This window comes from Phoxinus phoxinus, assembly GCF_949152265.1.
Source record: "Phoxinus phoxinus genome assembly, chromosome: 19".
Classification (NCBI taxonomy): domain Eukaryota; kingdom Metazoa; phylum Chordata; class Actinopteri; order Cypriniformes; family Leuciscidae; genus Phoxinus; species Phoxinus phoxinus.
In genome coordinates, this window is record NC_136894.1 from 21,683,762 (window position 1) to 21,701,886 (window position 18,125).

The window sequence follows — 18,125 nt, forward strand, 5'->3', positions numbered from 1 at the left end:
ATAATTTAACCTTGTTGTTATTATACTTACTAATTAATATAATAATATTCTTCAATAACTAACTGACAATTATGTGTCGGTGTACATAAGTGTTTGGATCAACTTCTCATAGCAAACAGTGACTCTTTTAGGTTCATTAACTAGTTATTTCAATGACATAAAAAAAACTGTCAAACTTCAGATCATTAAAATCAGTCTATTTCAAAATAGACAACAAATTAAAGCTTCAGTGCTGACTGAATCGTGTGTGTAACTTTTACATTGCATTTTTCTCATTCTCAAGTTCCTCGGTCTCAAGTTTTGCAAGAGATCCTCTCTAACCCTCACATTCAAGTTCTGCTTGATTTTCTTTTAATAAAACATAAATTAACAAATAAAACAGACATGCAACAACAACGCATCTGTCAAACCATTGCTACAAGCTACGCTCTCAACGTACTCTGATCTGCACTCTTTGACACAACCTGGCAACCCACACATGTTCTCTTTTGGTTTGTTCAGAATATGTCACACCCCAAGATATTTCACAAGAGCCGAGAAATGACACTAATATTTGAACACACAATTACAGAGGATATGGAAAAACGTGAAGATCTCTAACCTCCGGATGTCTCTGCGCTCTCAGCAAGTTCAGATGCCCCCTCCCCAGCTTCTCCAATGTCCCCGGCATCCGAGTTAGAACCTGCTCCGTTTGAGAACGTTTCGCCTAAAGTGAGAATCATTCCTGACCTCTGCTCAGTACCAAAACTGCACAAATGCTGACTTGCCTCTGCCAATGAAAATAAAGTGACTGATAAAATTAAAACCTAGATTGAAACTCCTCTGACTCTATGAAAAAAGCAGGCAGGAGGTAGAAGAGTGAAAAAAGAAAGACAGAAAGAGGCCGAGAGACATCCAAACAAAGAAAGGAGAGAGAGCTTTACAGACTTACAGCCAAACACAGATGTGGACACACATAAATATACATATACATACACAGATCCTCTTACTAGCGCTCCACTTAAACACACACATACAGCCCTCCCTCCAAACATCTAATCCCACAATCCTCTCCTGCTGTTTCAGGCTCCACCCCCTCACATCAGAGACAGCCCATCGCCCAGTTAAGCCCCCCAGTGGATCTTACATAAGTGTCCTTATATAAGCTCAGCAACCAGGGGTCTGTGGGGCCAACGCAACATTCACCCACCCTCATTGAACATGTCTCCCGCTGATTTTTCTGCAAGTCTCACACTCTTTGATCCCAATCCTGGTCATACTTCAAATCCATGGTGTTCATGCGTGGACTTCCGCATGAAATGCATGAGTGAAGTTCTGCGGTTTCCATTATGAACAGGACTCAACACCTCACGGTCACACTCTGGACAGACATGTTTGAGACCACATATTCTGTCAGATATACAAAGCTGTAAATGCCTGTATAGATTGTAATGTTTTATGCTTGGATTGCATCCGCTCGTGTGTCAGTGCTGATAATGTCAGTTGGGGTCAAATGCATTCGCTTGCTGGATGTATTAAAAACAGCTCACTTAGTTTTGACAGTGATGACTTACTATAATCTTTAGTTTACTACTCTCATTTCATGTCCATCATAATGAACCAAGAATTCCAACCAAGCTGGTAATATAAGCAATAACCATCAATCATACCATTTCAAAAAATGCATCATGCACATTGCATTAGGAATGAGCCAAGTTGGTTTCTTCAGGTGCCATTTATCAATCACTGGGACTAAGTGTTAACATTTAAATTTAGCTATTTTGTATTAATATTTTGTAAACAATAAAATAATGCTTATCAAATACTAATTTTAAATAAATATTATGATTTTATTTTTATGTATGTGTGCTTTTTGAGTGATTATTGGAGTTAAATCTGGAAACACTGGACATTCAGTTCCCAAAATATCAATGATATTCAATTTGAGTTCCAAAAGACTGAAACATTTCCTTCCCAGCAAAAGTCCAAAAATCCTCTTTTAAAATAAATAAATAAATGTCTGGTGAATAGTAAATGTGTGGGGGCAAAAACATGTTATGAGAATGCATGAAAAATAAATCTTGGGTCAACTATGATCCACTGTTTAGTGATGTCTAATCTAAACTGACAGTTATTATATATATATATATATATATAAAATATGCTATATATACAATATATATATATATATATATATATATATTGCATATATTTATAATATATTTTGTGTATATATATATATACCTCAGAGGAGTTGGCTGGTCTAAAATAATCATTTTCTCTCTTCAATACTGGTACAGTAGTGTAGTCTGATCTGAGGTCAGTTTGTAAGATGCACCCAGCAATGACAGTCACTCTCTTGCACAGCTGTGCCGTAAGAGGATACGATCTGTCCCTAATCCAGCCGCCCCTCCCCCACATCTCCCTCTTTTCCTCCCCCCTCTCATGGCATTGCCTTCTGTAAATCTGAGCCGGATTTTAATCTCTATACAACTGTGGATTAGGGAATCCATTATGGGCTTGCTGGAGCCAGGCTGAAAAGGCACGTCCGGGCATCAGGTGTGTAAACGACTCATTGGAGAGGCGGGGGGGGAAAAGGTGACAAATAATGCCTGAGGGGAGAGATACTTCAAGGAAGGGTCCATTTGTTTACTGCACATGCGCTTCAAATGATGCATTTCAGAGGAAAGTGGCAGTGAGTTTAGAAGATGAATTTAGCAGCTATCTTAAACTTTAGCATTAGCAAGTTAACCAAAAGCGATTTTGGATCATTATACACACTTATTTCTTAACAAAAATTTGAGAAAACAATTCCAAAAAAGTATATCAGGAGACATTGAATTAACAAATTGCATCTGACAGTCCATGAATATGCAAATCATCATTGTCTTTCACGTATAATCTGCAGTCGGAGAAAAAGCCCATTATCTTTGTAAGGTATTAGCTTGGAGGCTAACTCAAAGTTACACATGGAGAGACTTTGCAACTTTGTGAAGTTAAGCCTGTAGCAACTGTAGAATGTGCCTATAAGCAGCATTTTACCGTGTCCCATAGACATGAATAAAGACACCAATTACGGTAAAAACCTTTGATTTCCTAACAACTGTAAGTATGTTTAGTGAACATTTGCTCTTGGTTAGCAATAGCTACCAAAAATATTTTAGTAGGCTTAAATCTGTGAAGAAAGACTATGAGGACTTATCTGACCTTAATGGAGTTACATACATTTTTGTATACAATGTACCCCTTCCATAATTAGCACTGATATTCAGGGTTAAACATAATGATACTTAAATATCACTGCTGATATAACATTTGACCAATTATTATAAGTACTTCACAGTCGCTTTTTTAATTAATGACTTCTGTCGGTTATTTGAATGTTCGTGAATCATAAAGGTGGCAAATGTGTGACTCTAATGAACATACTATTAATCATTATTCATATTTCACATGTTTTCAAACACATTTTTCATTTATTTCATCACATTACTTATTACTTACATCTTTGCAAATAGGCACAAGTAAAGGTTCCAGGCACCAAATACTATATGCATGTTGGTTTATCTTCAAAACTTGACCATGCATATTACACAGTGTTATATCTAAAATTATATCTTATTTATCTGTATCACTTTACATAGGCCTACTTTATCTCTTGTGTTTATATCTCTCAGATACCTAAAACTCTTTATAGGCGACCTGAATCAATAACCACAAGTTGAATTACAGCAATTTTAGGACTGGTTTATGAAAAAAGCGCTTGTACTCATATATAAGTTGCAAGTCAGATAAGTACACCCAGTCTTTCTCCTGCTCACTTCCCCATCTCTACCTGTGATCATGGCTGCCGATAAATGGGATTCCAGCTGTAAAGACAATGTCACATTCACTACTGTTCATATACTATCAGGCAACATTGGAACAATGAACACACAAACACTCTACAATCACACACCGACACACGACTCACTTGTGTCCGATGATGTTCCCGCTCCCTCCCCGTGCTGCTACAAACTTCTCATCCACTGCTCCACGCAAGGATCTATAGAGAGAAAGAGCATTTTACACTGATCACGCACACACTTCTCTTCTTGGGTCGGGACGGAGACTGTCACAGCCCTGATCCTGATACAGCGGGGTCATTGTGTGAACTGTTATCTGAGGTCAGAAGGCAGTTGGCTGGTTTGTTGTGTTAAGCAAAATCCACTATGCTTCTGCACCATTGATCATCTCATGTCACAATCTTAAAAATGTATTCTTTATAAAAGCAATGCATGATGATGATTTATTGGCATGGTATTTGCCATATGTCATGTTTAAAACATATCCTATGATGTTCATCATCACACATAAATGTAGCTTTAGTCATTCATGTGTTGTTGACAGAAGTGAAGAACAATGAAATATGTTCTTTAACAGCCCATATACAGGAGAGATGTCAAGGGACAACTGTCAGAAGACAAAGAGTGTTCATAAACTCTTAGAAAAAAGGTTCAGTAAGGTTCTATACGTTATTAAATGTATTAAATGGTTGCATAATATTTTCAAGTTCAACAGGTTAAATTTTTTCTAGTGATAAAGTACACTGTACAAAAAAGTTGCTGCCTGAAATTTTTAAGTACAATCAACTTGGATGTTTAAGTTGTTTAAAATTAAATTACATTAGTTTACAAACATTAAATTACAAAGTTCTCAAGTTAGATTCTGTTCTCTCGTCTGGCCTGGACTTATTTGCACCTTTGAAATCACGACTGGTTTCCTTCGGTCGTTCTTCTCCCTGGTATAATGAGAATCTGCGTGAAGGCGTCGTGTCGTACAGTGGAGCGCGGGTGGCGTATGTCTGGCTTGACTGTCTTTCACCAGGCCTGGAAGGAACACTTACTTGAATATAAGACCCAAAATGCATCGACCAGGTCTGCTTATTTTGGACAGATAATTGACAACAATCAGAATAACCCAAGACAATTGTTTAATTCTATTAACAAATTACTCAAATGTAACAGTTGTTCAACTGTTCCAGCTTCAACTCAGCAGTTTCTTGATTTTTTCAGCTCCAAGATTGCTAACATTCAAAAATGTATTATCTCTGCCCTTCCATCATCTCTTCCTCCCTCAATCACTTCTGAATTTTTCCGGTACCCTTCTCTCAAATTTTTCCACATTGGACTCTCATTCTCTTTGTAATGAGGTTTCAAAAAGGAAAGCTGCCACTTCCATAGTTGATCCTGTACCAACTTGTCTGTTCCAGTCATGTTTTGCTATTTTATGTCCTGCTGTACTGAGTATTATAAATGATTCTCTGTGCACTGGTGTGGTGCCGGCAACATTTAAAACTGCTGCTCTGACCCCTGTACCAAAAAAAAGAAGAAGATACAAACGTTGACAACCTAAATAATTTTCATCCCATTTCCAATCTTCCTTTTCTCGACAAAATTTTAGAGCGAACTGTTGCTACTCAATTGCACTCCCATCTAGCAGCAAACTCTTTATGAGCTCCTCCAATCGGGATTCCGTAAACTCCACAGCACTGAAACAGCATTAGTTAAGGTCACTCACTAATGACTTGTTAATCGCTTCTGATTCTGGCTGTCTTTCTATTTTGATTCTTCTTGATCTTAGTGCCGCTTTCGACGCAGTTGATCATAATAGTTTACTTACTCGGTTAGAATCTGTCTTTGGTGTTTCTGATACTGCACTAAGCTGGTCTAAGTCCTATTTTTCTGATAGAAAGCAGTTTGTCGCTATGGGTGGTTGCAGGTCTGATATTGGTATAGTGCAATCTGGTGTTCCTCAAGGTTCAATCTTGGGCCCTATACTTTTTAACATCTACAGTACGTTTATCCTCTTGGTCAACTTTTAAGATTACTTGGTCTCAGTTTTCACTTTTATGCAGATGACACCCATGTTTATATACATTCAAAACCTGATGTTAATGTTGCTGTGTCCATTCTTTCTCTATGTATTTCTGAGATTTAAAAAAATGGATGTCTAGAAATGTTCTATGTCTAAACAGTGACAAGACGGAGGTAATGCGCATTGGCTCACTTAGCTACGTAAGGCTGGTTCTCCAACTTTAAGTGTAGATGGTTCTACACTTAAATTTCAAACAAAATTAAAAAATTTGGGGGTGATATTTGATACTAATTTTTTGTTCCTCATGTTCAGAGCACTGTCAAGACAATTTTTTCATCCAAAAAATATAGCCAGATTGCATCTCATGTTGTTACTCCCAGTGGCTGAAAAGTTAATTAACATCTTTGTATTTTCTCGCAATGATCACTGCAATGCTTTGCTGTCCGTGGTTTCAAAAGCTACTCTCAACAAACAACAGTTCGTTCAGAATTCTGCCGCTCGAATCCTGTCTGGAAACAGGACAAGGGATCATAATCACTCCTGTTTTGGAATCTTTACACTGGCTCCCTGTCAGATTCCGTGTTGGTTTTCAAAATCCTTATGCTTACCTATAAGGCTTTGCATGGAGTGGCACCTCATTATCTCTCTGAGCTTTTAACCCCTTACACACAGCACGTGATCTACGTTCCTCGGAAGCTGGCCTTTTAATTGTTCCGCTTACTCGTTTAAAATCCATAGGGCTTTTTCTTCGAATGCTCCGAAACTTTGGAATTCCCTGCCAGTGTTTTTAAATCATCCCTTAAAACTTATTTGTTTAGGGTATAGCTTTTACATAATTGTTCGTAATTGCCATATTATTATTATTAATAGATTATTTCATAATATGTTTTTATTTGGTGTTTTATTTTTTTCTGTCATTTTTCTGATTTATATCATGTTTCTGTTCTTGTGAAGCGCTTTGAGATGCTAGTTTTAAAGGCGCTATAGAAAATATTAAAGTTTATTATTATTATTACTACATTAAACTGACTTAAAAAAAATGTATCTTGTATAACTTATAAAAAAAAGTTGAATATTGTATAACTTCTAAGAAAATTGCTTCACTTATTTTGATAAGTTAAAGCAATGTAAAAACATGTCATAACTTTTTGATAATATTTTACAGTTTAATTAATTAACTTCAATCAATATACAAAAATTTGGCTAATTAAAACAAAATGAATGAATTAAAACTAAATCCATAAAATTATCTTGCACCATTATGTTCAGTTTGTTTAGTTGTCATGGACTTTTAGTTTGTTTTCATTTATTCACGTCTTTGTTTTCCCGCCACTCATCAGTTACCATGGACACTAACACTAATCATCACAGGTGTTTGTTATTTTGTCATTATCATGTATTTAAGTTCCTCCTTGTGCACTCTTCAGTGGTCCGATATTGTTTGTGTTTATAATCTTCGTCTTCCTTGAAGGGAACCCCTAAAAGATTCTATATGATTATATGAAGTGCCTGACAGAACCCTTTAAGGTACTATATAGAACCTTTCCTAGACTGTAGGCACTTTCATTTTAAGTAAAGAAGCTGGAGAGTGTGCTATGCATATTACATGACAGATAAAAATAGGTGGCCAACATACATGTTGAATTAAGATGGATTCTCGAGGGACTGTGTAATTCTGAAAGCTTCAGTGAATCTCTGTGCTATTTCTGTGAATTTTGTAACATGTTATAGCGAAAACAGCAAAAAAGCCCTAGAACGTCTGTGCCAAATATTGAAGGAGTTAGAAGATAAAAAATTACGAACAAGGAGAGACAAAGACAAAAAAATTTTCTGTCTACAAAATGATTCTATCTATTGCATTTGTCCTCTAAATAGTGTTTTTCATCTACTGTGTGTGTGTGTGTGTGTGTGAGCTTCTGTCCTTGTTGAACTTTGACATGTTACTATTATAAAAAGGCATATTTTTGCAAGCTTTTTAAAGGGGTCTTTGGCCTTTGATAACTGAAATTGACAATTCATGTTTGGTGATATTGAGGGTATGGTTTGTTTTTGTTTTTATTTGTATTTTATAGGTCGTGTGAGCTTTGTACTTAGGGCTTTTGTGTATTTTATTTATTGTTCTACTGTACAGCACTTTGTGTCCACTTTGGATTTTAAAGTGCTTTATAAATACATTTTGATTGATTGATTGAACTTATGACGTTCGCTTGGTTTTTACATTTAAAAACATCTAAATTAATAAGTAATAGGTTATTTTCAACCCATGGTTTTGGTTTTGAGCCTAGCTCCTGAAACCGCTCGGTTTTTATGGGCGCATTGAAGACTTGGAAGTAAACGCCCACTGCTATGATTGGATAACAGTTTCATGTAATGCGCGAATCGGTGGGCGGGGCTTAACAGGCAGTGTTGAAGTAGGCGTTGATCTTCTTCTGCGGAGGCGGGGTTTAATACCCTTTGACGTCATAGATCCCCACTTTAAAAAACCTGTGGTTTGCTGTGCCTGGTGTCAATAAAAGCTTTTATTGGACTAACAAGGACGTTTTCAGTTCTGAAACTTATAGGATATTCTTATAGTATGATGACCTCTTATATGTCAAAAGCTCAAGGAAAATTTGATTTCTCAGTTCATCACTCCTGAAAGTCACCATGAAATCAAAATTGACAATTCATATTTTTCATGGAATATTGCAGTATTGGACTATTATTTATTTATCTGTGTCACAATAAGAGCACCAAAAAGACAGCATCATAAAACACATATTATTTATCACATTTTTCTAATTTAACAGGGATATGCATCCATTGAAGTTTGTGTACACCAGCTATTATGTATGTCTCTGCGGATCGGTTCTCATAAAGAGGGACTGGTAACATGGGTTTGCCAACAGCCTAATGTCCATCCCACAGCCTGCGCTGCTGACGTCTCAATACTTGATAATTACTGAACTTGATGGAGCGCACACACGCTCGTCTCTGAACAAAGGGAACGGCACATTGCAAACCCCCTCACTACACGCACATTGCAAACCCCCTCACTACACACACACACACACACTTATTCACTTGCATGAATATGTAGGTCAGTTTGCATGATGAAGTGCCCTGCAAATAAGAGGATTACGCTGATTGTGCCAAGTGTTACAGCAAAACAAATAATGAAAGGCCACAACAACAATTCTCATTATCAGTATCATCATATTGACTCTAAAATCATTTTATTAAATATTAACAATATCTATTGTTTTCATTTGTGTTTTTCATGCTTCATATTTTTAATACAATACAATTTTTCCTATTGGGTTGAAGGCAGATGTTATGTAAAAAAATATATAATACAAAATTTAATAGCATAGTATAGCCAAAGTAAAAATAGCTAAGTTAAAATGGTAAAAATGGTAATGATAAGGCAAATGTTTGATGTTTGATTGTCCTTGTTGACAGATTTGATATTGTGTCTACGTGAGGTTTCATTTATTTCATAACAACTGTGAAGAGAGACTTATAATCAGCATATTTACATTTTTGGATGTAGAATTTAATTAATAAATTACATTTATAACACAACACTTAACATCATTAGGTACTTGAGATCATTTATATAGCATAAACTAAAATGCCACGGACAAAAGTCTACCATGAACAAATAATGAAGACAGATTTACTGTGGATAAGTATTTAATTAGGTAAAATGTATGAATTAAGACATTTGACAAGAAAAAAAATCAAAGCATTTTATTAAATAGATTATTTAAATGGAAAATTGTGGATGGGTGAAAATAATAAAGACTAGAGTCTTGGTCTAATGTTTTCTGATATTTACAGGTAATTGAAGCCACGCCCCTTTGGAACCCCAAGTCTTCTGCGTAATGACGTAGAGGGATTCCCCGGTCACTTCCCAGGAAATGTTTACACGGGCAGATGTCCAGGCGGGTTCGGGTGGGAGTAGGACACTGCGTAATTATAAACTAAGCTAGATATTAAGCTAGACTGTACACATATTATGCACAGTAGAAACATTAACAAACGACAGATGTCTTTAAAACGACACAATTAAGCAGAAATAAACTAAAATGCGCAAGGACATCCGCCGTGTCCTCTTCCTACACAATACCTATAAAGTCTTGTTTCACATAAAACTCGAATCAATGGCCAATCGCAAATGTGTTCTATTAAAATTTAAGAAGTTGTGTGACATTCCCAAAGGAAATGTCAAGCTCGGCTCCATCAAAACTGCAGCGCGGGACGACGTTTCAGTCCATGAACGATACCATTGGATGGGCAGAAACAGATTAATATCAGCAGAACGAGGCGAACGAAATATATTACTGGCAAAAGATTATCTATGCAATGCATTTAAAAACTATATTTGTTGCAGATGTTTTCACACGCGCGGCCATTTTTGTTTTATGTTCAAAGCGCAAAACAGACTTAACCTGTTCCACCTGAACCATAACGGGACACTGGACAGATGAGAAGTACATAATCAAGTCACTGATCGTCCATCAGTGACCGAACCTGGTGCTCTCCAAACACTCACACACAATGCGCGTGCACATACAACACGCACAATTCACGCACACTAAAAAGGACAGCTGGGGGGCTGGACTTCCGAAGGCAAAGTCATTTCTACTCAAAAGTGTCTCTCATCAGGACATGCAATGATACTTTTAAATGAAACACAACTAGCTCAGATTCCGCACTTCGCAAAATATATATGATCTCTGCACTCACCTAGGTTGTTCCGAGCCCTCTCCAGTTGTCCCGGTCAGATATTCAAAGCTTTCAGTGGTCGTGGGTCCCGTGGCTAACTATTCGGACACACACAATGCCAATCACACCCGAAGCCTCGCCTTTCGAGTGACGTCAGTGCAAATGGACTAATCAGAACGCGCTCTCGGTTCGCGCCTCGCCCTCTCGTGGCAGATTATGCGAGACAGGGGTGTCTGCAGGTCGGAGTAATGTGCCGCGTGCGTGCCGAAAGGTAGGGCGTTTCTAAAGGTAAATTGCTACAACAGAAACTAACCCCTAGTTACATGGATCATTGATCAGATATTGTCTTATTTAGTAGCTAATAATGAGTAGAGTTCATCTTTGTGGATACAAATATTAGAATGACTTTTAAACATAATAAAAATCATATTAGTCAATGACTAAAATCCCTCGACTACACAGGACAAACGATAGGCTATAGGACGATTTGTTTCCCCATACAATTTGCATTGTATTTAACAGGCATGCAAACCTATTTCCAGAAAAGTTGGGACATTTTGTGAAATGCAATAAAAACCACACTCTGTGATGTGTTAATTCTCTTGAACCTTTTTTAACTGACAGAAGTAGGCTACAATGTTTTCACTGACCAACATAATTGTATTTTGTAAATATAAACACATTTTAATTTTGATGGCTGCAACAGACTACCAAAAAGTTGGCACAGAGAAGCTAAATAAAAGTGAAAAGATTATATAATATCCCAAGCTGATTTTGAAACAGTCCACAATGAGCAGGTGAATTGGTAATAGGTGCGGGTATCGTGTTTGACCCTAAAAGAGCTTCTCAGTCTTTGCAAGCAAAGATGGGTTATGGTTCTTTGTGCCAATAATCACGAGATAATTGTCAAACAATTCAAAAATCACATTTCTCAATGGAAGATTGCAAAGAATTTATGTCTTTCGCCATTTACAATATATAATATATTCAGGTTCAGGGAATGCAGAGAAATCCACAAGTACATGTAGGGCAAGGCAGGAAACCTCTGTTGAATGTGCGTGACCTTTGAACCCTCAGGCGGCACTGCATGAGAAACCATCTTGCTGCTCTGTTAAATGTATCCACATGTGCTCTGAAGTTCTTTGAAAAACTGTTGTCACTTAACACAGTGTGGCGCTGCATCAAGAAATGCAACTCGAATCTCTGTTACCTAAGGAGAAAGCTAGAGTCCTCCGGGCCTGTGCTCATCTCAGATGGTCTAAAAGACAGTGGAAATGTGTGCTGTGTTCAGATGAGTCCATGTTTCCGCTTGTTTTTGGAGAGAAAAAAACTAACATTGAGTTCTCAGTCCCATTTAGAAGAAAGGGACCATCCAGACTATCATCAGCGACAGATGCAAAAGCAAACATCTGTCATGGTATGAAGTGCATCAGTGCAAACGGCACGAGTGACTTTGTGTGTGAAGGTACTGTATGTACATTGACGTGGTGTAGGCGTATTGGGATTGAGAGAAATAAACTGCCATCAAGATGACATCTTTCCTGGGAAGCAAGACAATGCCAGGCCTCATTCAGCACAGAGTGGTTTCATAGACACTTTACACCAGAGTGGATGTGCTTGACTGCAGTCCAGATCGCTCTCTTATTGAAAATGTAGCCTTGTCATGAAAAAAGAAGAATCAGACAACGACGACCACGGACTGTTGAGCAGATGTCTTATATTAGGTGAGATTAGGCAAAAATTCCACTTGCAAAACTGCAACAGTTAGTAGGCCTATCCTTAATTCCCATATGATTAAAACGTGTATTTAAGAAAGGTGATGTGAGACAGTGATAAACATGTCTCTCTCCCAACTATTTGGGAGTTTGTAGCAGAAAAATCACCAAAATCAAAAAAAAGTTATTTGTAAAAAATACAATTAAGTTGGTCAGTGAAAACATTGGAAATATTTTATTTGTTCATTTTTCAGTTAAACAAAGGTTCAAGAGAATAGACAAATCACAGATTCATGATTATTACTGCATTTGACTAAATGTCCCAACTTTTGAAAATGGGGTTTCTAAGCTACAATAGAGAGCTCTCTTTTATCTCTTTAACAGTAATTTTTTTAGGGGGAAATGGATATGAGTTTATACAGTTTATATACCTATTATAATACATAAAATGTACATGTACAAGCAAGACACTGGGTGCTCAAACGCACACAAGAGGGCGCACTTTCTACAAAATGTTTTTGAAGTTTCCTCTAGTTTGTCTACTATTGTTGTTAAAAATGTCTCATGGAGAGAGTGTCTCTGGTGCAGGACAGAGGCGTTTAGTGAAGGTATCTGCACCCCTGGCATCAGTAAATGCATCAATGGAGTCGTATCTCTTTAGGGATTTGGACAAAGGGCTCCACCACTTTTTTGTGGGGGGCATGTAAACTGTTATTGTTTTTGATAGCATGTGCTGGCAGTGACAAGTAAACCTCTGAAAGTACTGTTCCTCCTCTTTGGATCATTATACGATCAGATTATACAGCCCATTTTGAACAGTTGAATCCATGTCTTTATTATAACTAACGTACCCCTTGACGTCCACATAGTCTGATCCAAACTGGACCAAATTGATACTAAGACAACCTACAATGCTTACAGACATACACAACATAATCATGTCAGTAACGAACAATAACAACAAATAGACTATGTCCAGAATAGATCACTAACATGGCTACTACTTGTACTATTTATGTAGTACGTACTGTGCATAGTATATTCAATACATGGAATACCTGGATCACTATTTGCCAAAATATGCTGTATGCAACTGAACACCACTCACAATTAAGCGTGCAATGTAAGGAGGTCATTTGACAATACACCCTAAAAAATGCTGGGTTGTTTCAACACAAATTTGGGTCAAATATGGACAATCCCAGCCGTTGGGTTAACATTTTTTATTAAAAATGTTAACCCGACAGTTTCATTCATTTCAGTGCACTGGGATTGATTTTGACAATGGAACAGTCCTACAAAACTCCCAGCTATGCACTTACTTTTGAACTAGGTTTGATTGAGACACAACCTACTAACCTGTAGTATGCAAAAAGCAATACAGAATATGCAGTATACATAACATGCAAAATTCCCATATGTGACCTATTCTTCTGTGTGTCCACATCCTTCTACAAGTGTGTATAGATAGAGAGTAGTACTCTAACAGTCGGACTAAACTACTCACTTAAAATAAATGCACTGGTTAATGAAGGACAGATGAAATAGGCACAGTGGCAGGAAACAGGAAATGGAATACATGACCTAGACAAAAAGTAAATTACATAAAGTGTTAACTAGGGAAAGACCAGGAGCTATACGTGACAAGTAGAGTCTGGCAAACCTGAAGATAATAAAACATTGAAGAAGATAATAAAACATTGAAGCCTTGGAAAGCAAACATTTGCATATGATGTGGATCAGCTCTTACAATTTTAATGCTTTGAACGTCACATTTTCGTCACCTTCACGATGAATGTAAATGCCTTTTACGACACCTTTCTAATGTCCTTTTTCTAATATATAAATATTACATCCTGATCAACATCTGCAATGGTTAGCTACAATTACCTGGCGGCCGAAACAACCTAGAACGAGTATTTGACCAGCGGGCCATTTATTGCAATTTAAAATTGAACAACTTCAATCAACTTTATATCTAAATGAAACATTTAGCCTCAGAACAATGACGTTCTAGAGAATTGTTTAAGCAAGGGCTGTTTTTAAAATATAGCCTACTATAACTTTTAATGTTTTTTTTTTCTAATTTCCCTTTTTTTTTTTTTTAGGAAACTGCCAGGAAACATTGCATTGAGCTCTGACTATTCTTAAATTTGACTGATATGTTTTTATTGAAAACAGAACACAGGAAACAAAGACGACTCATTCAAATATAGTGAACTTTATTAGCACTGTTATACTGTACAGTTAGTAATGTTCTCTTTTGATATTGGGATTACAATGGACACAACACGCATACACACAGTAAGTCTCTGTACAATTGTCTTGTTGGACGGCTGACTGATCTTCGATGAGTCCAGAGCGGGCACACGTCAACAAGGCCATATTCAGTGGAACCATATGTTAGCATTTCACATACACACACATACATGCACTTGTACTGACATAAGGATTTGATGTGTTATTTAAATGTTCTGCAGTGTTTTCACTATCCTGATTATGGCTGTGGTACTTCACAGAAAGTTGTTGATCTTGATGATACAGAAGATTTCAATTTGATGAGATTTGGTGACCGTTTAACAGGATGACACATATGACTGCATTAACACAATTGCTGAGATCACCACACCAAATGGTCCTCATATCTGTGGAAAAACAGCCATAAATTATTATAATCAAACAAACAAAACTTTCTACACAATAAAGTGTTCACTGTTACACTTGATGTTTTTATTGTTTAGCTACTTAAGAATGGTGAATGGAACACTATGATAATAATATTGTTATAAAATAATAATCAATATAATTATAAGCCTTACCTGGTCTGGGGATGGGACTCTGTTTCACCAATCAGAAGATCTGATATTAAGGTGTCAGCACTGGACCTTTTGCCATACCTGTCAAACAAAGACGTCAAAATCACACCAGTGTATGAATGATACAGTGGGCTACTTATGAGTGGAGTCAACTTTTGTAAAATAATTTTGGTCTTTTTGCGCTTAACGTTTGTTAAATATAGCCTAAACTTACTTGCACACTAATAATACGCACTAACTGACTGTAAAGAACTAGTTACTGAAACGTCGAAAATAAAGCTAAAACATAAACTCGTTATACTAATATGTGAAACAATATGGCCTATTTTGTTGGTATTTCTGCCCCCATTTTAGATCACATAGATCCCAATGTCAATTTACACTTGATTCCCACAACTAAACGAGTTTACGCTTGTGCATCATGTACATTTACACGTCTATGTTCTTCCTTTTTCTCTAGGCGGAAGGATAACAATACTTTAGCGATGCGGAGGAATTTGAGCTTATTTGTAACCGTTCCTTAGTAGCCTATTTCTGTTTGATACTTCGCTCGCACTGTCAAAACTGTGTATTTCGTCACGTCAATAATTAAAGAAGGGCAATCCGTAATGATTTGTTGTAAGTACAAAACCACATCCCGCTGTTAAACACATTTAAAGCGCTGTGTAGTGCGCAGTCAATTAGAGAGTCAGCGGGGGTTTATCTATGGATTAATTCATTGCTTTTGAAAAGAAAGAAACGGGACTAGTTTTCCAGTGCCCATGCAGTTGCTTCAAGGAAGAGAGCCCATTTAGGTGTTTTTAAAATAGGCTATTGACTAGATGAATGTTTGTCGGTCAAAAAAATAGGCTAAGTGATGTTGTTGAGAGAAGAAAGAAAAGGAACAACTTGAGAAATAATTTTTTTAACATTTCTATCCAATTCTTTTGAGGAGTATTTATTAGAAGTAAAAGTAAATAGCTCACCTCTGCCTTGTTATGAGGTTGATGTAGTGTCTTAGTGCAGAATAATACTTGGCGAGCTCCTCCGCAGGTGCGTCCTCTCCCGGGTTGTCAGGTTTTGTCGGATACCCTTCCGTAAGAGTTCCCAAGCAGGCGAACAAGAGGAAGGCGCACGCTGCCCAACCGATCCACATTTTCATGTTTGGATGCATCTGAGATAAACAAAAACAAAGCAAAAGTGTTTGTGCTAATACTAATCTAATGTTCTAAACACTAACTCATATAATCACAAATCTTAACAGAAGACATTTGGGCTGGACTGTTATTAAACTAGAAATTATCTTTTATGGTATCGTAACACTTAATAGCGATATTTAATATTATTTGTATAATAGAGATATTTCATTTTCAATTTTCATTTCTACATTTCATTACTTTCTAAAATAAATAAAACTTCCAAATAATGTAAAAGCATATAAATGGTGCACTTACTCTTCCTTGAATGAGGTCTTGATTGCACTTCTTGCTCGGTGGGTCTCGACTTCTCTGATTTTCTGCATTCTGGGTCGTATGTCGTCTGGTTTTATACCTGTGCGGCTCGTGCCATAAAGAGCGGAGCCCACGCGCAATTGCGCGCGACTCTTTTGATGCGCGCGAGCCCGCGTCACGGATTAAAACCTCTGTCATCACTGCTTTAAAACGCGCTTGTTTGGTCCTCATTTGAATGCGTGGGAGGTTATTTAGGGACGGTATTTGGCACTAAACCCTAGAAGTTCGAATCATGATCTAAAACTTCCAGGTTTATTCACATGTTTCACCTTTTAAACTTCTTCAGTTGTTATGATGTTCTTTACTAAAAATGCCGTCCTGATATCTGCCTACAGGCTGATAGGCAACGTTTCAATTATCCCATAGAACAAACAAGGAGCCCTTTTATGATTATCGTGCTATGTTGCATGTTATTTATAATACCAGAGGAAAGCTTTATTGCTCTTTCTCATAAATAACCATAACTCTGTTCTTTTTCAATGAAGCATTTGTCTCAGATGTTTCCCCTAAAATTATAGAAGGAACACAAATGAGACAAGTGTCAACATACAATATGATTAATAAAGTTATAAAATGAATGTGGATAGCTTAACCATTGGATGAGTTTTATGAAAAAATGTTTCAGCTCATAATATAATCTTACAAAAATCTGCCTTTTGATTGCAGACTGGGTATTTTGTCATTTCTGAGACATTATTCGAGAAGACACAGTGTATTAATGGGGTCTTTTTCTCAAAAGTAAAATCTGAAAAGGGATTTTTTTTTCTCTCTCTCCATGATTCCCTTATAGGAACAATAATGAAGTAAAATGGACATCCCTCAAAAACTATGCATAGGCCTACAATGAGGTGTGTTTTTGAAGTCAGATGAAATTAATGATAAAAAAAAACATCTTGAAATGGAGAGGAAATGGAAAGCATTTAATTTATTCAGGCATGACATGAAACTGGGTCAAAATGCATTAGTTTTGCCAGAGCTATAAAAAAAACTTTAAAAAAACATTGTTCTCAAATGATACAAGAGTTAGAATGTGAGATTTTGTATTTTATGTGCGGTCTGTTGAGAACTTTGCATGGATTATTTGGCAGTATAACCGCAGGACATCAGTCGTTCCAGAGAGACTTTATGCATCATATACTATACATCATGGCTTTGCTCTCTTGTAGAAAAATATTTTCACTGTAACCTGTCCCATCCTTTTGTTCTACTCTTTATCTGCGTACATCTGAGTGTGTTGCACTCGTCAAAGGCAAACTGTCTTCTGTCCTTAAGAATGACAATATAATATGTTCTTGGTGTTGTTGAATGAGCCTGTGTTGTGATAAGGAAAATGTTGTGGGGCCAGAATGTCTTTCTTTGTCAACAACTACATGCACAATCAATTTTTTGGTTGTTGTTACATAGGGAAGTTGTCCTATATTTACCTCTTTCACTTTCTTGGTGTTTTTTTTCTCTCTCTCTCTCTATCTCTCTCTCTGCCAATCTCTCTTTCACACTGAGCTGATGAACAGAGCTTTGAAAGGAAGCACCTCAAGAATTCATCTCCAGAATTCGCCAAT

The 18,125-nt window shown here is 36.9% G+C and overlaps 2 protein-coding genes across 4 annotated transcripts in view; both read right to left on the reverse strand.

Moving 5' to 3' along the window:
- The window catches only part of pals2b (protein associated with LIN7 2, MAGUK p55 family member b), a 32,993-nt gene extending 22,158 nt beyond the window's left edge, over positions 1 to 10,835 (reverse strand). The window contains exons 1-3 of one of the 3 annotated variants that reach the window (XM_079590531.1): positions 10,567 to 10,749; positions 3,953 to 4,024; positions 3,815 to 3,848 (exon numbers count right to left, since the gene is read on the reverse strand). In XM_079590531.1, the coding sequence (XP_079446657.1) occupies positions 3,815 to 3,824 (10 nt within the window). In that variant the 5' untranslated portion in view covers positions 3,825 to 3,848; positions 3,953 to 4,024; positions 10,567 to 10,749. Of the gene's footprint in view, positions 1 to 601; positions 1,056 to 3,814; positions 3,849 to 3,952; positions 4,025 to 10,566 lie in introns of those variants that run through there. The other 2 variants (XM_079590532.1, XM_079590530.1) reach the window with 2 other exon arrangements.
- A 3,625-nt stretch (positions 10,836 to 14,460) lies between these two features.
- On the reverse strand, positions 14,461 to 16,690 carry npy (neuropeptide Y). The gene is made up of 4 exons (XM_079591596.1): positions 16,510 to 16,690; positions 16,042 to 16,229; positions 15,080 to 15,157; positions 14,461 to 14,905 (listed from the first exon to the last, which is right to left on the reverse strand). The coding sequence occupies exons 2-4, from the start codon at positions 16,227 to 16,229 to the stop codon at positions 14,881 to 14,883; spliced, it is 291 nt and encodes a 96-aa protein (XP_079447722.1). The 5' UTR covers positions 16,510 to 16,690; the 3' UTR covers positions 14,461 to 14,880.
- Positions 16,691 to 18,125: the final 1,435 nt, after the last annotated feature.